Consider the following 25,188-nt stretch of genomic DNA (forward strand, 5'->3'; position numbering starts at 1 on the left):
CGGTCTGTCAGTAGAGAGACTAACCAATCAGGTCTTTCATAGAGAGAGACTAACCAATCCGGTCTGTCAGTAGAGAGAGACTAACCAATCCGGTCTGTCAGTCGAGAGACTAACCAATCAGGTCTGTCAGTAGAGAGAGACTAACCAATCAGGTCTGTCAGGAGAGAGACTAACCAATCAGAATTGGTTGCAGCAGGTGACCTGTTGTAAGAAAGGAGGTGATCGGGTCAAACGTGAAAGGAGAGCCAGTTGACAGATGAATTCAGGGTGCAGCGGCGTGTTTTTAATGGGGCATTTGTGGCAAACCAGATGCCAGATTGGGAAAGATTGTCGAGGTTTAAGAGAGGTCATGGTGTCACCATAATCCCACATGGCTACAATGCCCCTTTGAATGAGGGTGAGTTTGGCAGAAGTGGTGAAAGTGGAGCCCTCTATGTAACGTAAAGGAAACGGCGTTGGGCCGTGACCTTGGACTCCAGTGGTAATGAGTGGATGGAGAGAGAAAGTGAGGTTTCAGACCAGACCTCCCGAGGATTTATTTGCAGGGACTCGTTCCAGGATAGCCCCCTTGCAGGTGGTGGTGTTTGGGGGGTATTGATAGTGGGCACCTTGACTGACAGCTGGCTTGTGCAATCACATGGAGTCATCTGTACCTACGGGCCTCTCTGGCTGAACTTAAATGACAAAAAACTTGTAATTTTTGGGGGGCCCGATGTATCTTTTTTTAACAGTGCTCTTAGTCCAGTATCCTCAAACTTCCGCCCATTTGTAAAAAGTCTTGGTGGTATTGATAGTTCTTTTAAACTGGATTAACAGATCAGTGGTAAAAACGACCTTCTTTCAGCTCAGACTTCTTGGGAAGGTCGAGCCTTACCTGCCCCAGAGCCACCTGGAGACAGGTGTGCAGGCCCTGATCACAGATCACCTGGACTACTGGACCTCATGGTACTCTGGCCTGGGGTTAGGGTTAGGTTTAGGATCTAGTCCAGAATGCGTACTGTCGTCTCTATCACTTTTAATAACTCATCTTTTTGCACTGGCTGTTAACACAAGCTGAGATGAGACATTTTATTGTTTTGATTAAAGATTTTATCTGTTTTTATTGTTTTGGCATATTCTGTTTTAGAAGGTTTTTCCGGGTATTTGTTATGCTTTTATCTTATTTTTCATCTGTATCTGTCCAGCACTTTGGGGCAGTAGTGACTTTAACTGTGCTATAGAAAAAAACTTTGACCTTGACCTACAGGAGGCTTTTTAACTATGTGCCTGTGTGTATTGGAAGGCGCCAGGCTTATGATGTTAATGTAAATATTAGGATCCAGCCACAGCCTTTAGTTTCTTGTCTACTCATTATTTGGTGTTATTTTAAATTGCTGCCATGTAGTCACAGCTGGGAAGGCGTCTCCAGCGGTGTACAGGTCACTCCTCGCCACCAGGCGGCGACACTGACCAGGAAATTGAAAAGGGAACTCTGAGGGCCGAACTCACCTGAGTTCTCCTCTGTCCTGCAAGAACCTCAGCCGTTATGCAAGTAGAGACTACAGTGCAACTAAATTTCCTTCTGTTAATTACATTATGCATCAAAACCTGATTATCTGTTCGGGATTAGTGTTTTTTTAGAAATCTGCCGATAACATCCCACGTAATAACGAGGGTTGAAGCAGATCTGTGAATCCGTTTTGTCCTCATCGTTCTCTGGGAAGTGAGAAGAGATCTAACATAGTGTTTTATGTGGAGTGAGCACTGCGCCATACTAACATAGAAAATAACCTTTACCTCCACAGCAGGAGAACCGGCAGTGACCCTCCGGTGTCCTCGGGTCTCACTGACCCATTTTCAATAAGTTTCTATGTTAGAAATGTGTTTTGTTTTTCAACCAAATTTCCCAAAACATTATTTGGATGGTTCCATGCAATGCTCTTAACAAGTAAAATAAAGGATCAGTTCCCTACTCTCATTGAATGTGCATGTTTTTTATTTAATTTTCTAGCATTTGAAGAAAAGAACAAAAACATGATGTTGACTCAAAGTGACAAAAAAATTCTAAAAAACTTCAAAAACAACAACAAAAGTGACAGAAAAACGACAAACATATCAGGGAAAAAAAGCAATTTTACATTTAGACCCACATCAACAAAGAGTTGCATGGAAGACAACACAGGGGTTGTGCAGGTAGCCGGGTTGGATCAGCGGGTGGAGCAGGCGCACGTGTCCTCCAGGTCCAGGGTTTGATTCCCTGCTTGTCTGCGCTCTCCTTCTTCCCTTACTCACCTAGCTGTCCTGTACTTCAAAGGCAGAAAAGCCCAAAAAGAATCTTAAAGAGCGTTCTGCAGGAAGACATCAACCAGGAGACAGGAGACGGGATTAGTGCGACTAACATAGCTAACGTCCAGGTCAGCAGGTCACGTTCCAAGAGACTAAGAATCAACCTTCCATTTGTTCTTTCTAAGCAAATTAGAGTGAATTAACTGATTTAATTCCAGGAAACCTCCAAGAAAGTTCACGTAACGTAATTTTCACACACACGGGTTAACAGCATGCTTTCAAAACCAAAGATAAAGAAATTGTTGACATTTCAATTCAATTCAATTCAATTTTATTTATAGTTTCAAATCACAACAAGAGTTATCTCAAGACACTTTACAGATAGAGCAGGTCTAGACCACACTCCAGAAGCCACAAGGACCCAACAGTTCCAGTAGTTTCCTCCAGAGCAAGCAACAGTGCGACATTTATCTGTGCTTTACTTTATTTCTGTTTCATCTCATTTTGAGCTGGACAAGCTAATAATGAGCAGTCTTGAATTAAGAGAAATCCCCTTGTTTAGTGGTTCTGGTGCGATAAGTTGTCACTCAAATTAAGAAAGGACAAAACACTGAAAGAAGAATTGACAACTTAGTTTGGAGTTTATTTGACTTAACACGGTGCTTGGAACGAGTGTTTTTATTCCAAGAGATTCATCACCTTTCTAATGCCAAGATCATTTCTCTTAATTCAAGACATCTTGCCAAGTGTACTTATCTTTCTGCACTGGCAGATAAATTAACTTGTTTCTAGTATTTAACTTCTCAAATTAGGTATTTTAATTCTTACATTTGATGGTTCAGTGTTGCAGTGATCAGAGTCTTTAACTGTGACAGTCGACCTGAGCGAGCGTCTCTCTCCTGATCCACACTCTAACAACAGGCGCTTACATACAACGTAGATTTTGGACATTTTCAGCCCGTACATCACGGGGTTAAAGAGCGGCTGGCATGTCAGATAGTACAACGATAGAACAGTTTTCACCGTGCTGTGCACACTCTGCGTGACGTACCCGCTCTGTAATATCTCAAAGCAAACCCCGAAAGAGAAGTTGAGTATAGAAGCGAGGTGGGGTGTGCAGGTACTGACAGCTTTCTGTCTCGTCTGCTTAGAACCAGAAAAACACACTTTAAGGATCCTCGTGTAGGTGTAGAGAATGATGATGACAGGAACAAAGACTGTGAGAAAAGTGAGAATGAGTCCATAGATGTTATTGGCTGTTGTGTCCGTGCACGCCAGCTTCACAATAGAGTAGTTGTTGCAGTAAACTTTGTCGATGATGTTCCCACACAGCTTCAGAGGAACAATCAATGACAGCAAAACAACAATGGTGAGGAAAGAGTAGAGCCACGGCACGGCAACCAGCACGGCAACCTTCCCAGTCGTCATACTTGTGTTATAATGCAGAGGATAACATATGGCAAGATATCTGTCGTAAGACATGACGGCTAGGTTAGAAAACTCTACACACACATAGGTATACACACAGAAAATCTGCAGGAAACAGAAGGGAGCAGAAACAGTGTGAATGTCCGAGAGGATCTGAACCAGAAGGAATGGAAACAACCCTGTACTACCATACAGTTCATTTACAAACAGGCTGACCAGAAAAAGGTACATAGGTTCATGTAAGCTCCTGTTCACACAGATAACCACAATCAGCAACACATTGGCACACACTATGAACACATATAAGCATAAAATCAGCAGGAAATATAAGTATTTAAACACCCCGGTGTCAAAGCAGGCAGCAAGGGTGAAACTTGAAACCTGAGTAGAGTTGATCATGATCCTCATTGGTGCTTTCAAAGCGATCAAAAACACAAATGTTCCACGCACAAACTCATCAACATGGTGTGATAGAAATCTGTGGATGCTACGTCCAAAACATCAACCACAGAAACAGGCCCCGTGTTCCTCGCTTCGTTCAATCTACACACGTCCTAGAAGAACTTAACGCACCTCAGTCGGACTCATACATAAATTAATACTTAAATAAACTTAATAAATACATGTAAATAACATTATAAATCAGATCAGAAAAGCTTAGGACACATGGACAAAAGATATACCAAAGAGTTTAAGTAACAATGCCATTATTATCCTTACACAGAACCACCTGGAGTCACTCTGGAGGACAACAGTCAACCATGGACAAGGTGAGTCCAGATGAAGACGTGGGGAGCATCTCGGCCCTTGGGTCCCTCCTGGGCTGAGCCGAGACGCTGCATTTCCTTTTATCTGCTTAGGAGACAGCTGGAGTCCGTATCCAAGGAGCCTCTGGTTGCCGCCCACTGCTGATCAATGGGGGAAAATATTCTAATGCAGGATCCGGATCTACACCGGGACACATTAAAGGTCCCATGGCATGAAAATAAGAATTTATGATTTATAATGTTAGTTGAGCCCCAGTGAGGAAATTACCATTTACATCTGCATGCATGCTCAGGACCTATACATGCGCTAATGGAGAGATGTCAGAGTGGGGGGGCTGCCAGTGCTTGACCAGCGGGGGGGGGGTTCAGTGCCTTGCTCAAGAGCACCTGGCAGTGCCCAGGAGGTGGACTGGCACTTCTGCAGCTACCAGTCCACCACCAGACTCTGGTCCATAGGGGGGCTTGTTCCCAACCCAACTCCTTACAGACTGAGCTACGTTTCCTAGACTCACAGTTGTCAAATCTTCCAAATTCGTTGAGTTTTGCATAGTTACAGTTGGAAAACAGTCTCCCGTCTTTTTGGTTTGGCTCATCCAGGCCGGACAAACTTTAAGGGGAACCTAAATTGATATGCGGGCCGGATAAAAAAAGAGATCATTATTATAACAGCGGTTCACAACTTTTGTTAAAAATGTATTACATTCCTTAGAAGCCAGCAGACAAAGACTGTCCTTAGACGTGCACCTGTCCCAGAGTACAGGCAAAATGTGGATGAGTCTTGGAGGTCAGGGAGAGGTCAGAGGTTAAAGTCTGACATGATGAGGATCCCAAGCGGGTCAGAGAGGGACCAGGTTTGGCCCTCGGGCCTTGAGTTTGACACACCTGTTCTACTCCTACTAACTTTGATCCACGAGCCGTGGATCCAGCTGAGAGGTTCTGGGTGAAAGGGGCCGACGAGTCCCTGGCTGTCTGGCCCAACGCAGTGGGGGGGGGGGGGGGGGGGGGGGGGGGGGGGGGGGTGTTAACACTCTGAGTTCAGTTTTAGTTTTTAATTTGCGTAAATACTGCAAAACATTTCTGCTCTCGCAGACTCCATGTGACCCTGCTGATTATAGATATTATTTTAATATTTGCAGAGTTCAACCCAACAGTGACCTCTGATTCTAAACTTAAATATGAATATTATAATTCAAATAAACCAGTAAAGGTAATATATCTTCTTAATGAGTCTGTCCATCCTGAGGTTGTGACAGAGCGGTCTGATGGGAGGTCATTACCCCCCCCAGTCTCTGAGGAGCGTGCTGATTGGTCCCCCTGGCCAGCAGCTCTGATTGTAATTATCTTCAGAGGGAAGGAGTGGAGACTGTGGCGAAGGTGAAGAGACCTCAGGGACCAGAGGTGTTGACAGGCTGGAATGACCTTTGACCTCAGGGACTTCATCAGTGAGCTGCAGTGATGTAACGTCTCCTAACACCTGGAGAGGTTGCATCACTCACACATCAACTCAACTTACTTTGTCAAGTAGCATCGCCTCAACTTTAAAGCTCCATGTTAGAAACTCTGTCTGGGAACAAATGGCCGTAGATTTAAAACGAGAAATCTTGTTATTATTCAAATAGTCTCTCGTATTAAATCAATCGCCAACTACTTTGATAATTGATGAATCGTTTTGAGTCATTTTTATGGAAAATAAGGTCTGGAGTTCCTGTTAGATGAGTTGTGTTGCGTGAGTTTCTTCACTCCTCTGTGACGGTAAACTGAAGAATGTCAAATTCAAACGTCTCGGGCTTTTGGGCCTGATCCATATTTTTCACTTGATTTGACTTTATAGTCAAATCAGTTAATTAAAGAATAGTAAACAGAATAATCCACAATTAAAATAATCCTAAATTGGGACCTAGATGTGTGGTCTCTGCTGAGCCTCTGTCCTGTCCCGTGTTGTATTTTGGAGTATTTCATAAAATCATCGTAACTATCCTCAGAATGCATTAACAGAACCAATGTTTTTCTTTAGTCTGAGCCCCCCAGTGGACGTGTTGACGTATGAAAGCTTCAAACATGCATTTTAGATAAGGAGATCAGAGTATATCTGGCTTTTTTTTGCCCCATTTTGCTCAGCAACGTATTACCTCAGTTGAGGTCAACCACATCCTACTGTGATTGCACACACTTGGATGGTTCCCCGTGTCCCCTGCTGAGTGGTGTTTGGGGTCCAGTATCACCCTGGTATCGACGGAAAGTCCTTCTCCATGGCATCTCTAAACTTCTCCCAAACACGGTGCTTTGCCTCTTTCACGGCAGAGGCTGCAGCCCTTTGGGCCCCTCGGTACCTTGCAGCTGCCTCCAGAAGGACTCCTTTAGTTGGACGGCTTCCCTGAACACCGGTGTCTACTGCTGTATTCAAGTGTTATCGCCCCTTGAGATCCCAAAGACCTTCAGACCACAATTTCCTGTTACAGCTTCAGCAATGGAAGCTTTAAACATCGCCCCCTTGGGTTTAATTCCTCCAACCCCAACAGGGATGCCAGAAATGTGTCAGACAGGGGCCTCCTCCAGACCTCCGGGTCACTACCCTTTTGTGCTTACTAAGTCTGTCTCACCCCATCCCCTGACCCACCTCACCACCAAACTTATGAGCATTATGTTCAACGGTGCAGTGTTCATTATAGCCAATCCATTGTTGATTTCCAACATTTCAATCTGGTTTCCCTTCAGAAACCATCTTCATATAGTGTCCAATGATTTAAAGCAACACTTTCCCTAAAGGGTGGAAATGGAATTATCCATTACATTAAAATACAATACAATACATTCAGCAGGGTTGTCAGATTGGGTAGGGGATCTGTACTTAGAATGAACTGGACAATGTCATGTAATGGACACCTGTAGGGGAACCAAAGCAGGAAAAGTGCTCTAGAGCTGCTGTAACAACGTCTTCAGATGTGGGTAAATGTTCCGTTGTAGTCTTGCTGGACCTTAGTGCAGCTGTCAATATGGTGGACATTGCTTGAACACCCTGCTATTTTGCAAGTTCTCCACTTAGATATCAGGGAGGGTCTAAAATTGTCATCGTAGGTGCATGTCCACTGTGAGAGACATAATCTAAAAAGAAATTTCAGAAATCACAATATATGATTTTTTAACTATTTATTTGTATAATAGAGGGCTCCTGTCCGAAGGACTTTTAACTCACACCTCCGGAGGAGCTTGTTGTGCATCCCTGTGGAGGCTGTGGGCACTGAACCTGAGTAGACAATGTTCAAAGTTTTCAATGCTGAAGCTGCAGCGTTGAGTTGTGGTCTTAGGGTCTTAGGTGCTTTAAGGGGCAGTAACCGACAAAGACTCTGGTAGACACCGGTGGTCAGGAAAGCCATACAACAGAAGAAGGCCTTCCGGGATATGTTATCCTGGAGGACTCCGGAGGCAGTTGCAATGTACCAACGGGCCCGAAGGGCTGGAGCCTCTGCCGTGACAGAGGTAAAGCAGCGGGTGTGGGAGAAGTTTGAAGAAGACATGGAGAAGACATGGAGAAGACCTGGAGAAGACGTGGAGAAGGAATTTTGGTCGGCACCAAGGCGCTTCTGGAAAACCGTTCCCCACCTCAGGATTTGGGGAACCATCTAAGCTGTGTACATTTAGGATGGTACTTTGTTGACCTCAACTGAGGAGGTAATAGAGCGGTGGAAGGAGCACTTTGAGGAACTCCTAAATCCAGCTGACGCAGCCTCTGTGGTTGAGGCGGAGCTGGAGGATGATGGGGGATTCTCGTCAATTACCCTGGTGGAAGTCGCTGAGGTAGTCAAACAACACAACAGTAGCAAAGCCCCAGGGATCCGTTCAGACATGCTGAAAGCTCTGGGTGTGGAGGGGCTGTCTTAGTTGACATGCCACAAAATCATTGCGTGGAAGTCTGGGAGAGTGCCTAAGGAGTGGCAGACTGGGGTGGTTGTTCACCTCTTCAAACAGGGAGACCAGAGGGTGTAAGCAAACTACATGGGTATCACACTTCTCAGCCTCCCTGGTAAAGTCTACTCCAAAGTGCTGGAAAGGAGGGTTCGGCCCATCGTCAAACCTCGGATTGAAGAGGAACAATGCGGATTCCGTCCTGGACATTTAACAAGGGATCAGATCTTGACTCTCGCAAGGATTTTGGAGGGAGCCTGGGAGTATGCCCAACCAGTCTACATGTGTTTTGTGGATCTGGAGAAGGCGGATGGCCGGGTCCCCCGGGAGACACTGTGGGAGGTGCTGCGGGAGTATGGGGTGAGGGGGTTCCTTCTCAGGGCCATCGAATCTCTGTATGACCAAAGCCATAGCTGTGTCTGGGATCTCGGCAGTAAGTCGGACTCATTCCAGGTCAGGGTTGGCCTCCGGGGTGGGGATGGGTTGCAGTTTTGTGGGCTCAGGATCACATCCCTACTTTTTTCGCACATGTTGTGTTCCTAAAGGCATCATCGGTCTGTGACCTTTAGCACTCACTTGGTTTGGATTGGTTCGCAGCCGAGTGTGAAGCGGCTGGGATGAGGATCAGCACCTCTAAATCTGAGGGTTTGTTCCTACCCTCACCTATGGTCATGAAGGCTGGGTCATGACCCAAAGAATGAGATCCAGGGTACAAGCGGCCGAAATGGGTTTCTCAGGAGGGTGGCTGGCGTCTCCCTTAGAGATAGGGTGAGAAGCTCAGTCATCTGAGAGTAGCTCGGAGTAGAGCCCCTGCTCCTTCACGTCGAAAGGAGCCAGTTGAGCTGGTTTGGGCATCTGGTAAGGAGGCCTCCTAGGATGGGTCCCTAGGGAGGTGGTCCAGGCACGTCCAGCTGGGAGGAGGCCTCGGGGAAGACCCAGGACTAGGTGGAGGAACGCTCAGCTAGGAGGAGACCTCGGGGAAGACCAAGGACTAGGTGGAGGGTCCAGCTGGGAGGAGGCCTCGGGGAAGACCCAAGACCAGGTGGAGAGATTACATCTCCAACCCTGCCTGGGAATGCCTTGGGACCGCCCAGTCAGAGCTGGTTGATGTGTCTCGGGAAAGGGAAGTCTGGGGTCCCCTGATGGAGCGGCTGCCCCGAGACCTGATACCAGCTCAGCGGATGAAGATGGATGGATGGATAGTGAATTGCAGCTTTTTGTACAATAGTTTCTATATATAGAAAAACATTACTTTATTATTCAATCAATTCTTCTTTCTTTATCTTTTTGTTTAACTTACCTATGATGTTTTTTAACACGCTAAGAGTAGAAGTGGAGTCGTCAGTTAGATGTGTCCAGGGGTGATGAGGCCAGACTGCTGATGTGCCCCCCCCCCTCTGACTAGAAGACTTTAAAAGAAGCTGACGGAGAGTTTCATCTCAGTTTTAAAGCAGTCAGAGCAAATGAATGTAAGATATATATATACATATGTGTTCACCTTCTTTCTGTCATTTCTAACCTGAACATGGTAGCTGGTAAGTGTGGAGAGAGTGTGTTATTGTGATAATTGATGTCTTTACTGTCTGCAGGCTGAATACGGCGTGTGTGTTAATGCTGTGAGTCAAGGATAAGCAGTAATGTAACATCTGACCTAGTTTGATTTCTGTGAATCTTGAACAAAATGTAACATTATCAACTTTTCATCCTGTGCTAACTGAACTGTGTTCTATCATTTCTAACATTAACATTATATTGACTCTGTATAAGGTAGCTGGTAAGTGTGGAGAGTGTGTTATTGTGATAATTGATGTCTTTACTGTCTGGAGCCTGAATACTGCGTGTGTGTTAATGCTGTGATTCTATGATAAGAGTACATTTGACATTTAAACTAATTTGATTTCTGCAGATCTACAAAGTGTAACGTTGTTCATGCTGTGCAAAGCTGAAAGGTTGTGTTGGGAAACAAACTAATTATGAAAAACTCTACACAGGTTTCATATTTCACTTTGGGAGCATACTTTGATATTGGGCTCTTTAAATACTTACTTTTCACGATTATGATGTGTTTTTATGCTTTAACAGTGTGTGCCAATGTGCTGCTGATTGTGGTTATCTGTGTGAACAGGAGCTTACATGAACCTATGTACCTTTTTCTGGTCAGCCTGTTTGTAAATGAACTGTATGGTAGTACAGGGTTGTTTCCATTCCTTCTGGTTCAGATCCTCTCGGACATTCACTCTGTTTCTGCTCCCTTCTGTTTCCTGCAGATTTATTATGTGTTTACATATGGAACTATTCAATTTGTTACCTTAGCTGTGATGTCTTATGACAGATATCTTGCTATCTGTTTTCCTCTGCAGTATCACACTCGTATGACATCCTCCAAAGTTGCCGTGCTTATTGCTCTAACATGGTTGTTCTCATTGACTGAAGTTGTTGTCACAGTATTACTGAGTTCCTCTCTGCAGCTGTGTGGGAACGTCATTAACAAAGTCTACTGTGATAACTACTCTGTAGTCAAACTGGCCTGCTCTGAGGCCACAGTCAGCAACATTCATGGACTCATTATCAGTTGTCTTGTAATCTTTGCTCCTCTGAGTTTAATCCTTTACACCTACATGAGGATCCTTAAAGTGTGTTTTTCTGGTTCTAAGCAGACGAGAAAGAAAGCTGTCAGTACCTGCACACCCCACCTCGCTTCCACAATCAACTTTTTCCTCGGTTCATTCTTTGAAATCATTCAGAGCAGGTTTGATATGAACAGTGTTCCAGTGATGTTGCGTATCTTTTTGTCGTTATACTTTCTGCTCTGCCAACCGCTCTTTAACCCTTTAATATATGGACTACAGATGTCTAAAATACGTAGGTCATGTAAACGTCTTATCTTTGGTAAAATGTAGACTGATGTTAAAGAGTGGATTGCTGGTTGCAGCGCATGCGAATTAAATTTTGCAAGGTTTTCAACAAAAATAAAATGCAATTTCACATCATCTTTGTCCATTGTTATTGCCATATCTGTGCCTGAAGCATTAACACAGGCATAAAACCATAACAGCTGGTTTATTCATCATACGTATATCAACACACCTCTACACTCTGCTCATAAAACAATGAGCATGATTCAAATAGACCATGGGTTGTAAACAAATAAGGTGAATTATGTTTTGTGTTTTTATCTGGTAAAGTCTGATGACAACATGTAAGATTTGTTATTTTTTTAATAAGTGATCAGTAAATTTATGAAGTACTACGTTTTTTTTTACTTCTATGAATGTTCGGCTTAGGTCATACTGCTGCATATAATACTGATATAAAGCTGTTGAAGATACTGAGGATCAACCTAAAAATAGTGTGATGTTTTTTAATTCATATAAATTGCTATTGTACATAATTTTGGGCCATTATTATTACCACATATGTTTCTAAAACATGGAAATGATAGAAAATAAAAAAACAGTCATAAACCTTAGAGAGAAAACTTCCTCTGGGGACCAACTCAGAATCAAAAAAGGAACTCCACAAAAACCTAAGCTCCTGGGCGGCCAAGCTCTACCCAACTTTTTGCTCTACTATTGGGCTGAAAACATCAGAACAATATTGCACTGGTGCCACATCAACAGCCAATCTCCACCATGGCTGCAGGTAGAGGAAGCTTCAAGTAGTCCCTCCTCTCTGATGTCCCTGTTGTGCCTCCCCCTGACCTCGTCACCAACCGCACACTCTAGTAGTGTGGCAGTGAAAATCTGTCTTAGAGTTTGGTATTGATCAAAGTCTAAAAGGTTCAATTTCAATACTGTACAATACTCTTCTCAAAAGTCAGACAACCACTGATGCTTTGCGTGATGTTTGGTCTGCAGAGCTTGGTGAGGACAGAGGTCCTGATGCCTGGGAATACGCCCTCAGTCGAGTCCACTCATCGTCTGTCTGTTCTCACCACGGAGTGTTACAGTGCAAAGTGGTTCATAGAGTTCACTGGTCTAAAAGTTAGCTTGCCCGTATCTACCCTGACATCGATCCAAACTGTGACAAATGCCACCAAGGCCCAGCCAATCTAACCCACATGTTCTGGTCTTGCCCTGCCCTTGCTCCTTTTTGGTTAGGTGTTTTTGACTCCCTCTCAGCCATCACGTCTGCCAATATTCACCCCTCACCATTGCTGGCCCTGTTTGGTGTCTTACCCACTGAACTCACGCTGCCGCCCTATTTTGCGGATCTTGCTGCCTTTCTTACACTGCTAGCAAGACGTGCTATTCTCTTGTGGTGAAAAAGCCCCTTCCCCCCCTCCGGCTCTCACTGGATAAAGGATGTGCTTCACTTTATGAGATTAGAGAACATTAAGTATTCTCTTCGCTTCTCAGAATGGAAATTTCATCAAATTTGGCAACCCTTCTTAGATCATGTTAGGTCTCTCCATATAGACATTGACCCTTGTGTCTAGGCAACTACTTGTCCCCCCCCCATAAGCAGTAGCTTGTAGCACAGTAGCTGTTTTGTTTGTTGTCGTTTTTTGTTGTGGCTTTTACACTATCTCCTGATTTATTTTAAATTTTTAAATTTTATTTTCTTTTATTCATTTATTTTGTAATTTTATTTTGATATTTTTTTTTTAATCATTGGTTTGTGTTTGTGAGTGTGAGAGCATTGATGCTCTGTGCATTAGCGTAAATATGTAGAGGCATACATCAGACTACTACTGCCCTGCTTACCTGTATCATGATCCATTTTACCCTATTTCATTTAACCTCAATGATGTCTCTTTGTAGGGGAGGGTGGGGGGTGGGAACTGGGTGTAAATCATATACCTGTTAATACCTTATGTGACAGATTGACTCTCTGTATTGGTTTAATTCTATAGATGAGGTGTACTATGTACCTGTTAAGTTCAAAATCACATAAATAAATCATAAAAAAGAGAGTCGTAGGGGGCCTTAGAGAGACTTAGTCCATTGTTAGGCATTATAGGGGGTCGTCGGGATGTGGGGAGACGTAGCGCATCGTTAGGAGTCGTAGGGGGGCGTTGAGAGATGTAGTGCATCGTCAGGAGTCATGGAGGGCGTTGAAAGACGTTTGGAGACGTAACACATCACTAGGAGTTGTAGGGGGCCGTTGCGAGACGTTGAGAGACGTAGCGCCTCGTTAGCAGTCGTAGGGGGCCGTTATAATATTGCATATGGCATTTTCATTTGAGGGCTGCAAATGTTCCACCTCAACAAGTTCCTTCCTGAGACTATTTAAGCGCCAGGCACACCAGGAGATGAACCCGCAATGCACAGACTCACACTGGCGCCAAAGGGAGACGTTTGCGTGAGATAGTAAAATTGTTCGTGAAATACTGATCAAGCGAGAACGGGATGACAGAACAGGATGGGGATGGAACAACAAAACATTCTTCGGAACATGTAACAACATGTTGAATATATGACTTAGAAATTTAAATTTGTTAGGAGTCATAGAGGGCCCTCTCCGGGGAACCATCACTTTACCGTGGTGCAGAGGTTTGTGTGTCCCTATGAACCTGAGGGCTGTGTTGTCTGGAGCGTTGTGCTCTTGGTATGGTCTCCCATGGCAAAGTGGTCTTAGGGGAGGGGGCAGACAAAGAATGGTTCAAATGTCCTATGAAAAAAGCGAGGAAGGGATCGAGGGACCCTGACCGGTGGAAGCCCGGGATCCCCGTCTACAGCCAGGCCCAGACGGCGGGGTCGTAAGCGAGCGCCTGGTGGCCGGGTTTGCCACGGAGCCCGGTCAGGCACAGCCCGAAAGAGCTATATGTCTCCTCTCTCTCCACCCCATGGGCCCACCACCTGTGGGAGGGACCATTGGGGTCTGGTGCGCTGCCACATGGATGGCAGCAAAGGTCAGGAGCTTTAACAGACCAGACCCGGGCGGCAGAGGCTGGCTCTGGGGACATGGAATGTCACCTTTCTGTGGGGGAAGGAGCCGGAACTTGTGTGGGAGTTGCCCACGAGCTACCAGTTGGATCTGGTAGGGCTCACCACTACGCACAGTCTCGGTTCTGAACCCCTACTCCTGGACAGGGGTTGGACTCTGTCTTACTCCTGAGTTGCCCAGGGTGTGAGGCACCGGGCGGGTGTGGGGATACTCACAAACCCCCCGCTGACCGGCTGGGCTGACTTCAACGCACACGTGGGCAATGATGGAGATACTTTGAGAGGCGTGATTGGGAGGAATGGCCTCCCTGATCTGAACCAGAATGGTTGTCTGTTGTTGGACTTCTGTGCTAGTCATGGATTGTCCATAACAAACACCATGTTTGAGCATATGGATGCTCATAAGTGTACTTTCTACCAGAGCACCCTAGGGTGCTCATAAGTGTACGTGGTAACATAGCACCCTAAAAGGTTAATGATCAATTTTATAATCGTTTCATCTGATCTGAGGCGGTATGTTTTGGACACTCTGGTGAAGAGAGGGGCGGAGCTGTCAACTGATCATCATCTGGTGGTGAGTTAGGTCACGGGATGGGGGAGGACTCTGGACAGACCTGGTAAGCCCAAACGTGTAGAGTCTGTATATTGGGAAGGTCTGGAGGAGGCCCCTGTCCGACGGACTTTCAAATCAGACCTCTGGCGGAGCTTTCCGTGCATCCCTGTGGAGGCTGGGAGCATTGAACCTGAGTGTACAATGTTTAAAGCTTTCAATGCTGAAGCTGCGTTGGTGAGCTGTGGTCTTAAGGTCTTAGGTGTCCCAAGGGGCGGCAACCCACAAACACCCTGGTGGACACCGGTGTTCAGGGAAGCCGTCCAACTGAAGAAGGCATCTCATCACTGCTTTTTTTGCAGATGTTGTGGTCCTGATGGCATCATAGGTCTGTGATCTTTAGCACTCACTGGATCGGTTTGCAGCCGAGTGTGAAGTGGCTGGGATGAGAATTAGCACCTTTAAAACTGAGGCCATGGTTCTCAGCAGGAGAAAGATGGAGTGCTTTCTTAAGGGAGGGAGTGAGTCCTTACCCCAAGTGAAGGAGTTTAATTACCGTGGGGTCTTGTTTGCGAGTGAGGGGACCATGGAGCAGGAGATTGGTCAAAGAATTGGAGCAGCGGGGGGGTATTACATTCAGTTTACGCACCGTTGTGACGAAAAGGGAGCTGAGCCAGAAGGCAAAGCTCTCGATCTACCAGTCAGTGTTCGTTCCTACCCTCACCTATGGTCGTGAAGGCTGGGTCATACCCAAAGAACCACATCCAGGGTATAAGCGGCCAAAATGGGTCGAGGTGGTTTGGGCATCTGGTAAGGATGCCTCCTGGGGGGTTCCTGGGGAGGTGGTCCAGGCACGTCCAACTGGGAGGAGGCCTTGGGGAAGACCCAGGACTAGGTGGAGGCACCTCCAGCTGGGAGGAGGCCTTGGGGAAGACCCAAGATTAGGTGGAGGGACGTCCAGCAGGGGGGAGGCCTTGGGGAAGACCCAGGAATAGGTGGAGGGATGTCCAGCTGGGAGGAGGCCTCAAGGAAGACCCAGGACTAGATGGAGAGATTACATCTCCAACCCGGCCTGGGAACACTTCGGGACCCCCCAGTCAGAGCTAGTTAATGTGGCCTGGGACAGGGACGTTTGGGGTCCCCTGCTGGAGCTGCTGCCCCGAGACCCGATACCGGAAAAGCAGATGAAGATGGATGGATGGATAGTGACTTGCAGCTTTTTGTACAATAGTTTCAATATATAGAAAAACATTACTTTATTATTCAATCAATTCATATTTCTTTATTTTTGTTTAACTGACCTATGATGTTTTTTAACACGCTAAGAGTAAAAGTTGAGAGGTCAGGTAGATGTGTCCCGGGGTGATGAGGCCAGACTGCTGATGCCCCCCCCCCTCTGACTAGAAGACTTTAAAAGAAGCTGACGGAGAGTTTCATCTCAGTTTTAAAGCAGTGACAGCAGATGAATGTAATGATTTATTTCTACATGTGTGATCACTTTCTTTCTGTCATTTCTAACCTGAACATGGTAGCTGGTAAGTGTGGAGAGAGTGTGTTATTGTGATAATTGATGTCTTTACTTGCAGACTGAATACGGCGTGTGTGTTAATGCTGTGAGTCCAGGATGAGCAGTAATGTAACATCTAAACTAGTTTGCTTTCTGTGAATCTTGAACAAAATGTAACATTATCAAATATTCATCCTGTGTTAACTGAACTGTGATCTATCATTTCTAACATTAACATTATATTGACTCTGAAGAAGGTAGATGGTACGTGTGGAGAGTGTGTTATAGTGATAATTGATGTCTTTACTGTCTGCAGGCTGAATACTGCGTGTGTGTTAATGCTGTGAGTCTATGATAAGAGAACATTTGACATTTAAACTAATTTGCTTTCTGCAGATCTACAAAGTGTAACGTTGTTCATGCTGTGCAAAGCTGAAAGGTTGTGTTGGGAACCAAAGTCTAATTATGAAAAACTCTACTCAGGTTTCATATTTCATTTTGGGAGCATACTTTTATATTGGGCTCTTTAAATACTTACTGTTTCTGATCTTGATGTGTTTTTATGCTTTAATTATCTGTGCCAATGTGTTGCTGATTGTGGTTATCTGTGTGAACAGGAGCTTACATGAACCTATGTACCTTTTTCTGGTCAGCCTGTTTGTAAATGAACTGTATGGTAGTACAGGGTTGTTTCCATTCCTTCTGGTTCAGATCCTCTCTGACATTCACACTGTTTCTGCTCCCTTCTGTTTCCTGCAGATTTATTATGTGTTTACATATGGAACTATTCAATATATTAACTTAGCTGTGATGTCTTATGACAGATATCTTGCTATCTGTTTTCCTCTGCAGTATCACACTCGTATGACTTCCTCCAAAGTTGCCGTGCTTATTGCTCTAACATGGTTGTTCCCATTGAATGAAGTTGTTGTCACAGTATTACTGAGTTCCTCTCTGCAGCTGTGTGGGAACTTCAATAACAAAGTCTACTGTGATAACTACTCTGTTGTCAAACTGGCCTGCTCTGAGGCCACAGTCAGCAACATTCATGGACTCTTTATCATTTCTCTTGTAATCTTTGTTCCTCTCCTTTTAATCCTCTACACCTACATGAGGACCCTTAAAGTGTGTTTTTCTGGTTCTAAGCAGACGAGACAGAAAGCTGTCAGTACCTGCACACCTCACCTAGCTTCCACAATCAACTTCTTCCTCGGTTCGTTCTTTGAAATAGTTCAGAGCAGGTTTGATATGAGCAGAGTACCCATGATCTTACGAATTTTTTTGTCATTATACTTTCTGCTCTGCCAACCGCTCTTTAACCCTTTAATGTATGGACTGCAGATGTCTAAAATACGTAGGTCATGTAAAAGTCTTATCTTTGGCAAAATGTAGATTGATGTTAAAGAGAGAACTGCTGGTTGCAGCCCCTGTGAATAAAATGTGCTCGGATTGGTTTCAATTAAAATATGCAATTTCACATCATCTTTGATCTTTGTTGCCATATCTGTGTCTGAAGCATTAACACAGGCATAAAACCATAACAGCTGGTGTATTCATCAAAAGTAGATCAACACACCTCTACACTCTGCTCATAAAACAATGAGCATAATCCAAATAACCTACGGGTGGTGTTGGAAATGTACTTGTTTACACCAAATATTGAAGTATGATTAACCACATATTTACCGTGAATAACTATGTATGCTTATAATGCTTCAGTGCTTTATTAATGACATATGAGAAGTGGACACTGCTTGTGCAACTAACTGAATTCTTAGTGTAACTAGTGTTGCTAAAGCAAGTCAGGATGTCCTAGGGAGAGACAGTTGCAGGATGGGACTGAATGCCACATTTGATCTTTGGAGACAAGAAGAACAGGCACAAAGTTCAATGAGCTTTGGCCCTGGAGTAAATAAAGAGCGTCCGTCAACTCTGGGACTGCTGCATGCTGAGTCTCATGACTTGTCTCTGGAATGTTCCATTGAATAAATGATTATTCATCAACATCTTAGTTTCTGAGTGTATTTATCTGGACCCTGAGACCAGAGCAGGATTTGAGCTCCAACAAATTGGTGCCCAACGTGGGGCAAACGTGGAAAGGCTCGGACCCACCTGTGACTGGACATCTAGGACGGGATACGTCTCCACATTCAGCCCGGGTTCACAGACAAGGTAAGCAGAGCCTGTTAAACTCAAATCTGCTGCATTGGACATATACCAAATAACTGAATGTGGAGGAAATCTGAACCCCAGTTGACAAAGTCATAAAATTGCTACATGTGATGTTAATGTCTGATCAAATATAATAAGAACTTTTAAATTGTGTGAAGTAAAGTTTTTGGTGTAGAACTTATTACAAATCAAAGTGTGAAGAAGTAGCATTGACAGAGGGATTGTCAAAGGTGCACAGGTCAATTTCCTAACTTGTCGGCGTGAAAGGTACCAATAAATTGGGCATAAATTTGTGGGAAGATGTAAGTGTTAAAAATATCAGACGAACGGTAGTACGCAAAAGTAAAATATTTGAAGAAATAGTGTTATCAAACACAAATGGTAACTTCTGAAATTAGTGCCTCAGAAGTGAAGGTAGTCTGAGATATAAGCCCTTTAAATATCGGACAAACGGTTAAAGTAAGTGTATGAAGAAGTAGTGTTCATATCAAAATAAAATTAGGCAAAGTAGGTAGTAGGTGTGAAGGTAGTCCGTGAAAAAAAATATATTATACAAAACTGATAATTATAATATTAATATAAAAATAAAAATAGTGATACTAACTGATAAGAGAATAAACTCTTAAAACTTTGAAAGCTGCCAATGCCTCCCCCGTCCACTGAACTTTGTTGGGACATCCGGAGCCCGTCTTATCCGTTAATAAAGCAGCCCTGGATGAGAAGTTGGGAATGAACCGACGGTAGAAACCAGCCATCCCAAAAAAGATCTTAGCTGCTTCCTGGTCTGTGGGAGAGGACATGACTCAAGTGCATGGATCTTTTGAACCTGAGGTTTCGTTAACCCACCTCCAATGGTGAAAACCAGGTACTCTTTTTCCTTCTTGGCCAGGACACGTTTAGCTGGATTGATTGTCAAGCCGGCAGAACGTAGGCGGTCAAAGACCACCTTGAGATGCTCCACGTGTTCCTCCCATGTTGTGGAGTAGACAACAAAATCATCAAGGTATGCACACAAAAACTCAGACAATCGGTAGAGAACCTGGTCCATTAGTCTTTGAAAAGTTGCTGGAGCCCCATGCAGCCCAAATGGTAAATCTGAGACTGCTGAGTCAGGGGCACTTGCCAGTAACCCTTACAGAGGTCAATGAGGGTTAGCTACTTTGCTTTTCCAAGGCGGTCAATGAGATCATCAATTTGTGGGGCGGGGTAAGAGTCAAACTTCGAAATTGAGTTTAGATACCTGAAATCGATTCAAAACCTTATCGTCCCATCCTTCTTCGGAACCAGCACCACCTGATTGCACCACTCACTCTTAGATTGTGTCATGTTCGACCAGATTCATGCACCCCTGGATATTCTTGAAATATGTTTGAGTGAAGTAGAGTTTGTACCTGAGACTACTGATCCTTTGACAGATGGCTCACATCAATCTCTGTGGACACAGGTAAGGGAGGATACTGGTCATCTGCCTCCTCCTCTTCCTTTACAGTCTGAATCAGGAACACCTAGCTCTTGGGACCGTTGTCATGTAAAATGTGCAGTAGCACAGGTCTCCAGTGGGGGAATGCATTGCCAATTGCACTAATGACCATGCGTTTCTCTGTCAATAGGTCCACAGGTTTCACTCCGTTTGAGCTGGAAAGGGTGAGGCAATTCTCAGGACCAGCAGCAGCAGGGCCCACTGATGACAACGTTCACAGGTTGCCTAAAGCATACTTTCATGATTTGCAAGTTTTTGTCTTCTGTTTCTCTAAGCAGGTGGGGGACAAGTCACCAGCCCGGACGGTTCCCCGGCATCATGGGTCCTGCTGAGAGTCATCAAGAGGAAGTGGCCCCAACCTAAGTGGACATAGCATGCAGTAAGACTAGGCGGAAAGGGGAACACCTAGTACCATTGGAGTCAGTGTGCGCCAGCGCCGGAGCCAGGGAGAACAGTGAGCGAAGGCAGGTCAGGATGTCCTAGGGAGAGACAGTTGCAGGATGGGACTGAATGCCACATTTGATCTTTGGAGACAAGAAGAACAGGCAGAAGGTTTAATGAGCCTTGGCCCTGGAGTAAATAAAGAGGGTCAGACTTAGAGAGAAGGGTCAGACAACTCAGGGACTGCTGCATGCTGAGTTTCATGACTTGTCTCTGGAATGTTCCACTGAATAAATGACCATTCATCAACATCTTAGTTTCTGAGTGTATTTATCTGGACCCTGAGACAGGAGCAGGATTTGAGCTCCAACAGTTGTCAACAAATGATGTGTATCATGTTTTGTGTGTTTATCTGGTAAAGTTGGATGAAAACATGTCAGATTTGCTTTTTTTTAAACATATGATCAATAATTTTATGAAGTATTACAGTTTATTGACTTCCATAAATGTTATATATCATGGATGTCCTGTCATGGAGTCCACTGTCAACGCGTGAGACCAATCACTACAGAAATGTTTCATTTTTCATAGGTCTGACATGTGTGCAAGTTTTTGTGAATATCCCACATGGTAACACACTCAGAAATCAAAACGGAGAGATACGTGCGGAATAATAATACTAAAAATAACAATAATAATAATTAAAGCTGCAAGCAGCGATGAACAGGTCCTCTCCTCCTCGCAGGTCGGGGGTGCTGGCAGACGCCAATCTTTGCAACAGTGCAGTTGTGCGACAGTCAGACACTGCAAAGCCAAAGATGGATTTTGCTGCAGCTATCTGTGTGTGTGTGTGTGTGTGCGCTTCTGTATGCATGTGACCCAACCTGCTCCTTCCTTAAAAAGCTTTCATATAGATGTATTTGAAAATCCTGTGTTTTCGTCAAATATAAAGGAGAGAGCAGGATGCCTTCTGTTCCTAGATCTAGATCAGTTTACCAGAACTAATCTGAACTAACGACAACGATCACTGTCACTAGAAGGAAAGGAAACATTGACTTTCACTCGGTAATATTATATGTTATGAATTATTCTTATTTCTCTTTTTTGAAGTTTACTTAACGATTTCAATGAATTTTGATATGTTTCCCCAAACCTGTACACAGCAATTTAGTTATGGTAACACCACTGAACAATAACAAATTTGGAGAGATTTGTAGTCTGGAATGCGCTTTTTTTTTAATGAGATTTCCAGAAAAGTCATCTATAACCACTCGAAAGAATTTAATTTCATTTTCTCTTTCTATATCAACACCTTCGATCTGTAACTTAACTAGATTGATTGATTTACAATTGCTCAATATCATGAACCTTTTTTTTTACTCACATTTAATGATAACTTATTTGTGTCAAACTACTGATTTATTTTTCTGAATTCTGACGTGATTAAGTCCAGGAGTTGCTGTAAATTATGACCAGAAGCAAAGATGCAAATAATACAAATTTCACTCGTTCAGATAGTTTACATATGTCATTTATATAGAGGATAGATAGTTTGGGTCCCAACACGGACCCCTGTGGGACACCACACCCAATATCCAAACATTCAGATGTATAATCTCCCAATGTCACAAATCGTTGCCTGTCTTTTAAATAACTGCTTAACCAATTCAACATTACTCCCCTAATCCTGAGCTGTTCCAATTCATTAATTAATATTTCATGATTAATTTTTATCAATTGCTTCTTTCAAATCAATGAATATACCAACTCCACATTTCTTATTTTCTGTGGAATTTGCGATTTCTTCGCTGTGATCAGTTAAAGCTAGTGATGTTGACCTATTTGTGCTGAATCCATATCGACTGACAGGAAGTCATTTGTTTTCATCATTTAAATCTATGAATTTGTCCAATCTGTCAATGAAGATATTTTCTAGAATTAGTAGATAAACAATTAATTTGCAGGAAACAGAAGGGAGCAGAAAAGGTGTGAATGTCAGAGAGTCTGGCCCAGAATCCGATGTAACCCCCCGCCGCCTCTCCTGGATTTTATATTTTTCTTCACACATGCAAAAAATGTCTTTCTACCAGAAATGTATCAGGGTGCAAGATATAAAGTTTTCAATGTTTCTGTAGGTAGAACACCATACCCCCCCCCTCCCCACACACACACACACACACACACACACTATTAATGTCTTTCTGAGCCAAGAAATATTCTAAAGATGAAAAATACACAAAAAGACCCGAGACAGTACCTTGAAAAATGGACCCATAGATCATTTCTACAAGCAGTAATAACTACTCATATTTGTGTTTCACATCAGTGGCCCACTGCCTTCAAAATAATATGAAATGTAGTGAAATCATGTCCTCTGTTTTGTCTTTAAAAGACATTTTCATTTGTTTGCTCATCTCACTTCTATCCTTATTTCATTTATTATTCTAGTATCTAAACTTTAAATTCTCAAGTGCAATATGTATTTAAAAATAATTGATACCTGGCGTCTGTGTATTAATTTGGTATTGCCACAAAAAATGTTGCAATACTATACTTTTGTACACCCCAAGCACTGACAATAATAATACCTTTTATTTATAAAGCACTTGTCAAGGTACCCAAAGACACTTTACAGTAAAGCCCATTAACAGCAAGTGAAAAAGTAAAGAAGCACATAACAGCAGGGGCATTTGATTTATTACAGGTGAAGGCTTGGATAATCTGGATGTGTCCAGGTCAGGTCAGATCCACATGTGTGTGTGTTCCAGAGGTCTGGGCCTGCGATGGGGAAAGGTGAAGTATCATTAGCCCGTCACTCGCAATGCACCTGCCTGCTTCTCACAGATGGCCGTTATTTGTTGTACACACATAATTATCCAAAAAATTTATTCACAGGGGTAACAAACAAGCAAGATGCTCTAACACATCAGTTTAAGTTTTACCAAAGATAAGACGTTTACATAGGCTACGTATTTTAGACATCTGCAGTCCATACATTAAAGGGTTAAAGAGAGGTTGGCAGGTCAGAAAGTATAATGACAAAACATTTCGCAGCATCATGGGTACACTGCTCATATCAAACCTGCTGTGTAAAAATTGAAAGGAACACCCAAAGAAAAAGTTGATAAGAGAAGCAAGGTGAGGTGTGCAGGTACTGACAGCTTTCTGTCTCGTCTGCTTAGAACCAGAAAAACACACTTTAAGGATCCTCATGTAGGTGTAGAGGATTAAAATAAGAAGACCAATGACTTCAAAAGAAGTGTAAGAGAGTCCATAAATGTTGTTCACTCTGGTGTCAGAGCAGGCCAGTTTGACAATGGCATAGTTATCACAGTAAACTGTGTTGATGATGTTCCCACACAGCTGTAAAGGAGCACTTAAAGATATTGTGACTCCAACTAAAACAATTGGGTATAACCATGTTAGAGCAACAAGCACGGCAACTTTGGTGGATGTCATCTGTGTGTGATATTGTAGAGGATAACAGATAGCAAGATATCTGTCATAAGACATGATGGCTAAGGTCCAAAATTCTCTAGCTGCATAAGTATATAAACAGAAAATCTGCAGGAAGCAGAAGGGAGCAGAAACAGTGTGAATGTCCGAGAGGATCTGAACCAGAAGGAATGGAAACAACCCTGTACTACCATACAGTTCATTTACAAACAGGCTGACCAGAAAAAGGTACATAGGTTCATGTAAGCTCCTGTTCACACAGATAACCACAACCAGCAGCACATTGGCACAGATAATTAAAACATAAAAACACATCATGATTACAAACAGTAAGTATTTAAAGAGCCCAATATTAAAGTATGCTCCCAAAATGAAATATGAAACCTGAGTAGAGTTTTTCATAATTAGAGTTTGGTTCCCAACACAACCTTTCAGCTTTGCACAGCATGAACAACGTTACACTTTGTAGATCTGCAGAGATCAAATTAGTTTAAATGTCAAATGTACTCTTATCATAGACTCACAGCATTAACACACACGCAGTATTCAGCCTGCAGACAGTAAAGACACAATAACACACTCTCCACACGTACCATCTACCTTATACAGAGTCAATATAATGTTAATGTTAGAAATGATAGATCACAGTTCAGTTAACACAGGATGAAAAGTTGATAATGTTACATTTTGTTCAAGATTCACAGAAATCAAACTAGTTTAGATGTTACATTACTGCTCATCCTGGACTCACAGCATTAACACACACGCCGTATTCAGTCTGCAGACAGTAAAGACATCAATTATCACAATAACACACTCCTAACTTACCCTCCGTCTGCGGTGTAGCTGCAGTCACGCTGTCACTGCTTTAAAACTGAGATGAAACTCAGCTTCTTTTAAAGTCTTCTAGTCAGAGGGGGGGGGGCACATCAGCAGTCTGGCCTCATCACCCCGGGACACATCTACCTGACCTCTCAACTTTTACTCTTGGAGTCCTAAAAAACATCATAGGTCAGTTAAACAAAAAGATAAACAAATGTAAATCAATAATTTTTTCCCATGACCTGTTATCCATCAATCCATCTTTATCCTCTTATCCGGTATCGGGTCACGGGGGGGACAGCTCCAGCAGGGGCCCCCAAACTTCCCTTTCCTGAGCCACATCAACCAGCTCCGACTGGGGGACCATGAGGCGTTCCCAGCTCAGGTTAGAGATAAAATCTCTCCACCTAGTCCTGGATCTTCCCCGAGTTCTCCTGGGGAGGCGCCCAAGAGGCATCCTTGCCAGATGCCTGGCTCCATTTAATGCAAAGCCTCCTCTTGGATGACTTGAGGGAGCTCCATCTCCCCTCCACCCGTCTCACCACCGTGGGGGGGGGGGGGGGGGGGGG

The 25,188-nt window shown here is 43.7% G+C and overlaps 4 protein-coding genes across 4 annotated transcripts in view; 2 read left to right on the forward strand and 2 right to left on the reverse strand.

Moving 5' to 3' along the window:
- The window catches only part of LOC117938815 (olfactory receptor 11A1-like), an 8,912-nt gene extending 4,820 nt beyond the window's left edge, over positions 1-4,092 (reverse strand). The window contains exon 1 of the mRNA XM_034863726.1: positions 3,317-4,092. Coding sequence (XP_034719617.1) covers positions 3,317-4,092 — 776 coding nt within the window. The remainder of the gene's footprint in view (positions 1-3,316) is intronic.
- Positions 4,093-10,312: 6,220 nt separating this feature from the next.
- Positions 10,313-11,263, forward strand: LOC117939410 (olfactory receptor 1500-like). The gene has a single exon (XM_034864749.1). It carries the CDS (start codon positions 10,337-10,339, stop codon positions 11,261-11,263), a length of 927 nt encoding a protein of 308 aa, XP_034720640.1. The 5' UTR covers positions 10,313-10,336.
- A 5,510-nt stretch (positions 11,264-16,773) lies between these two features.
- Positions 16,774-17,737, forward strand: LOC117939345 (olfactory receptor 10A6-like). Its single transcript, XM_034864607.1, has one exon. The coding sequence runs from the start codon at positions 16,774-16,776 to the stop codon at positions 17,698-17,700; it is 927 nt and encodes a 308-aa protein (XP_034720498.1). The 3' UTR covers positions 17,701-17,737.
- A 5,535-nt stretch (positions 17,738-23,272) lies between these two features.
- LOC117938826 (olfactory receptor 11A1-like) lies at positions 23,273-24,342 on the reverse strand. The gene has a single exon (XM_034863738.1). The coding sequence runs from the start codon at positions 24,197-24,199 to the stop codon at positions 23,273-23,275; it is 927 nt and encodes a 308-aa protein (XP_034719629.1). The 5' UTR covers positions 24,200-24,342.
- Between the last annotated feature and the right edge of the window lie 846 nt (positions 24,343-25,188).

The sequence above is a fragment of the Etheostoma cragini genome, chromosome 3 (assembly GCF_013103735.1).
Source record: "Etheostoma cragini isolate CJK2018 chromosome 3, CSU_Ecrag_1.0, whole genome shotgun sequence".
In the NCBI taxonomy this organism is placed as follows: domain Eukaryota; kingdom Metazoa; phylum Chordata; class Actinopteri; order Perciformes; family Percidae; genus Etheostoma; species Etheostoma cragini.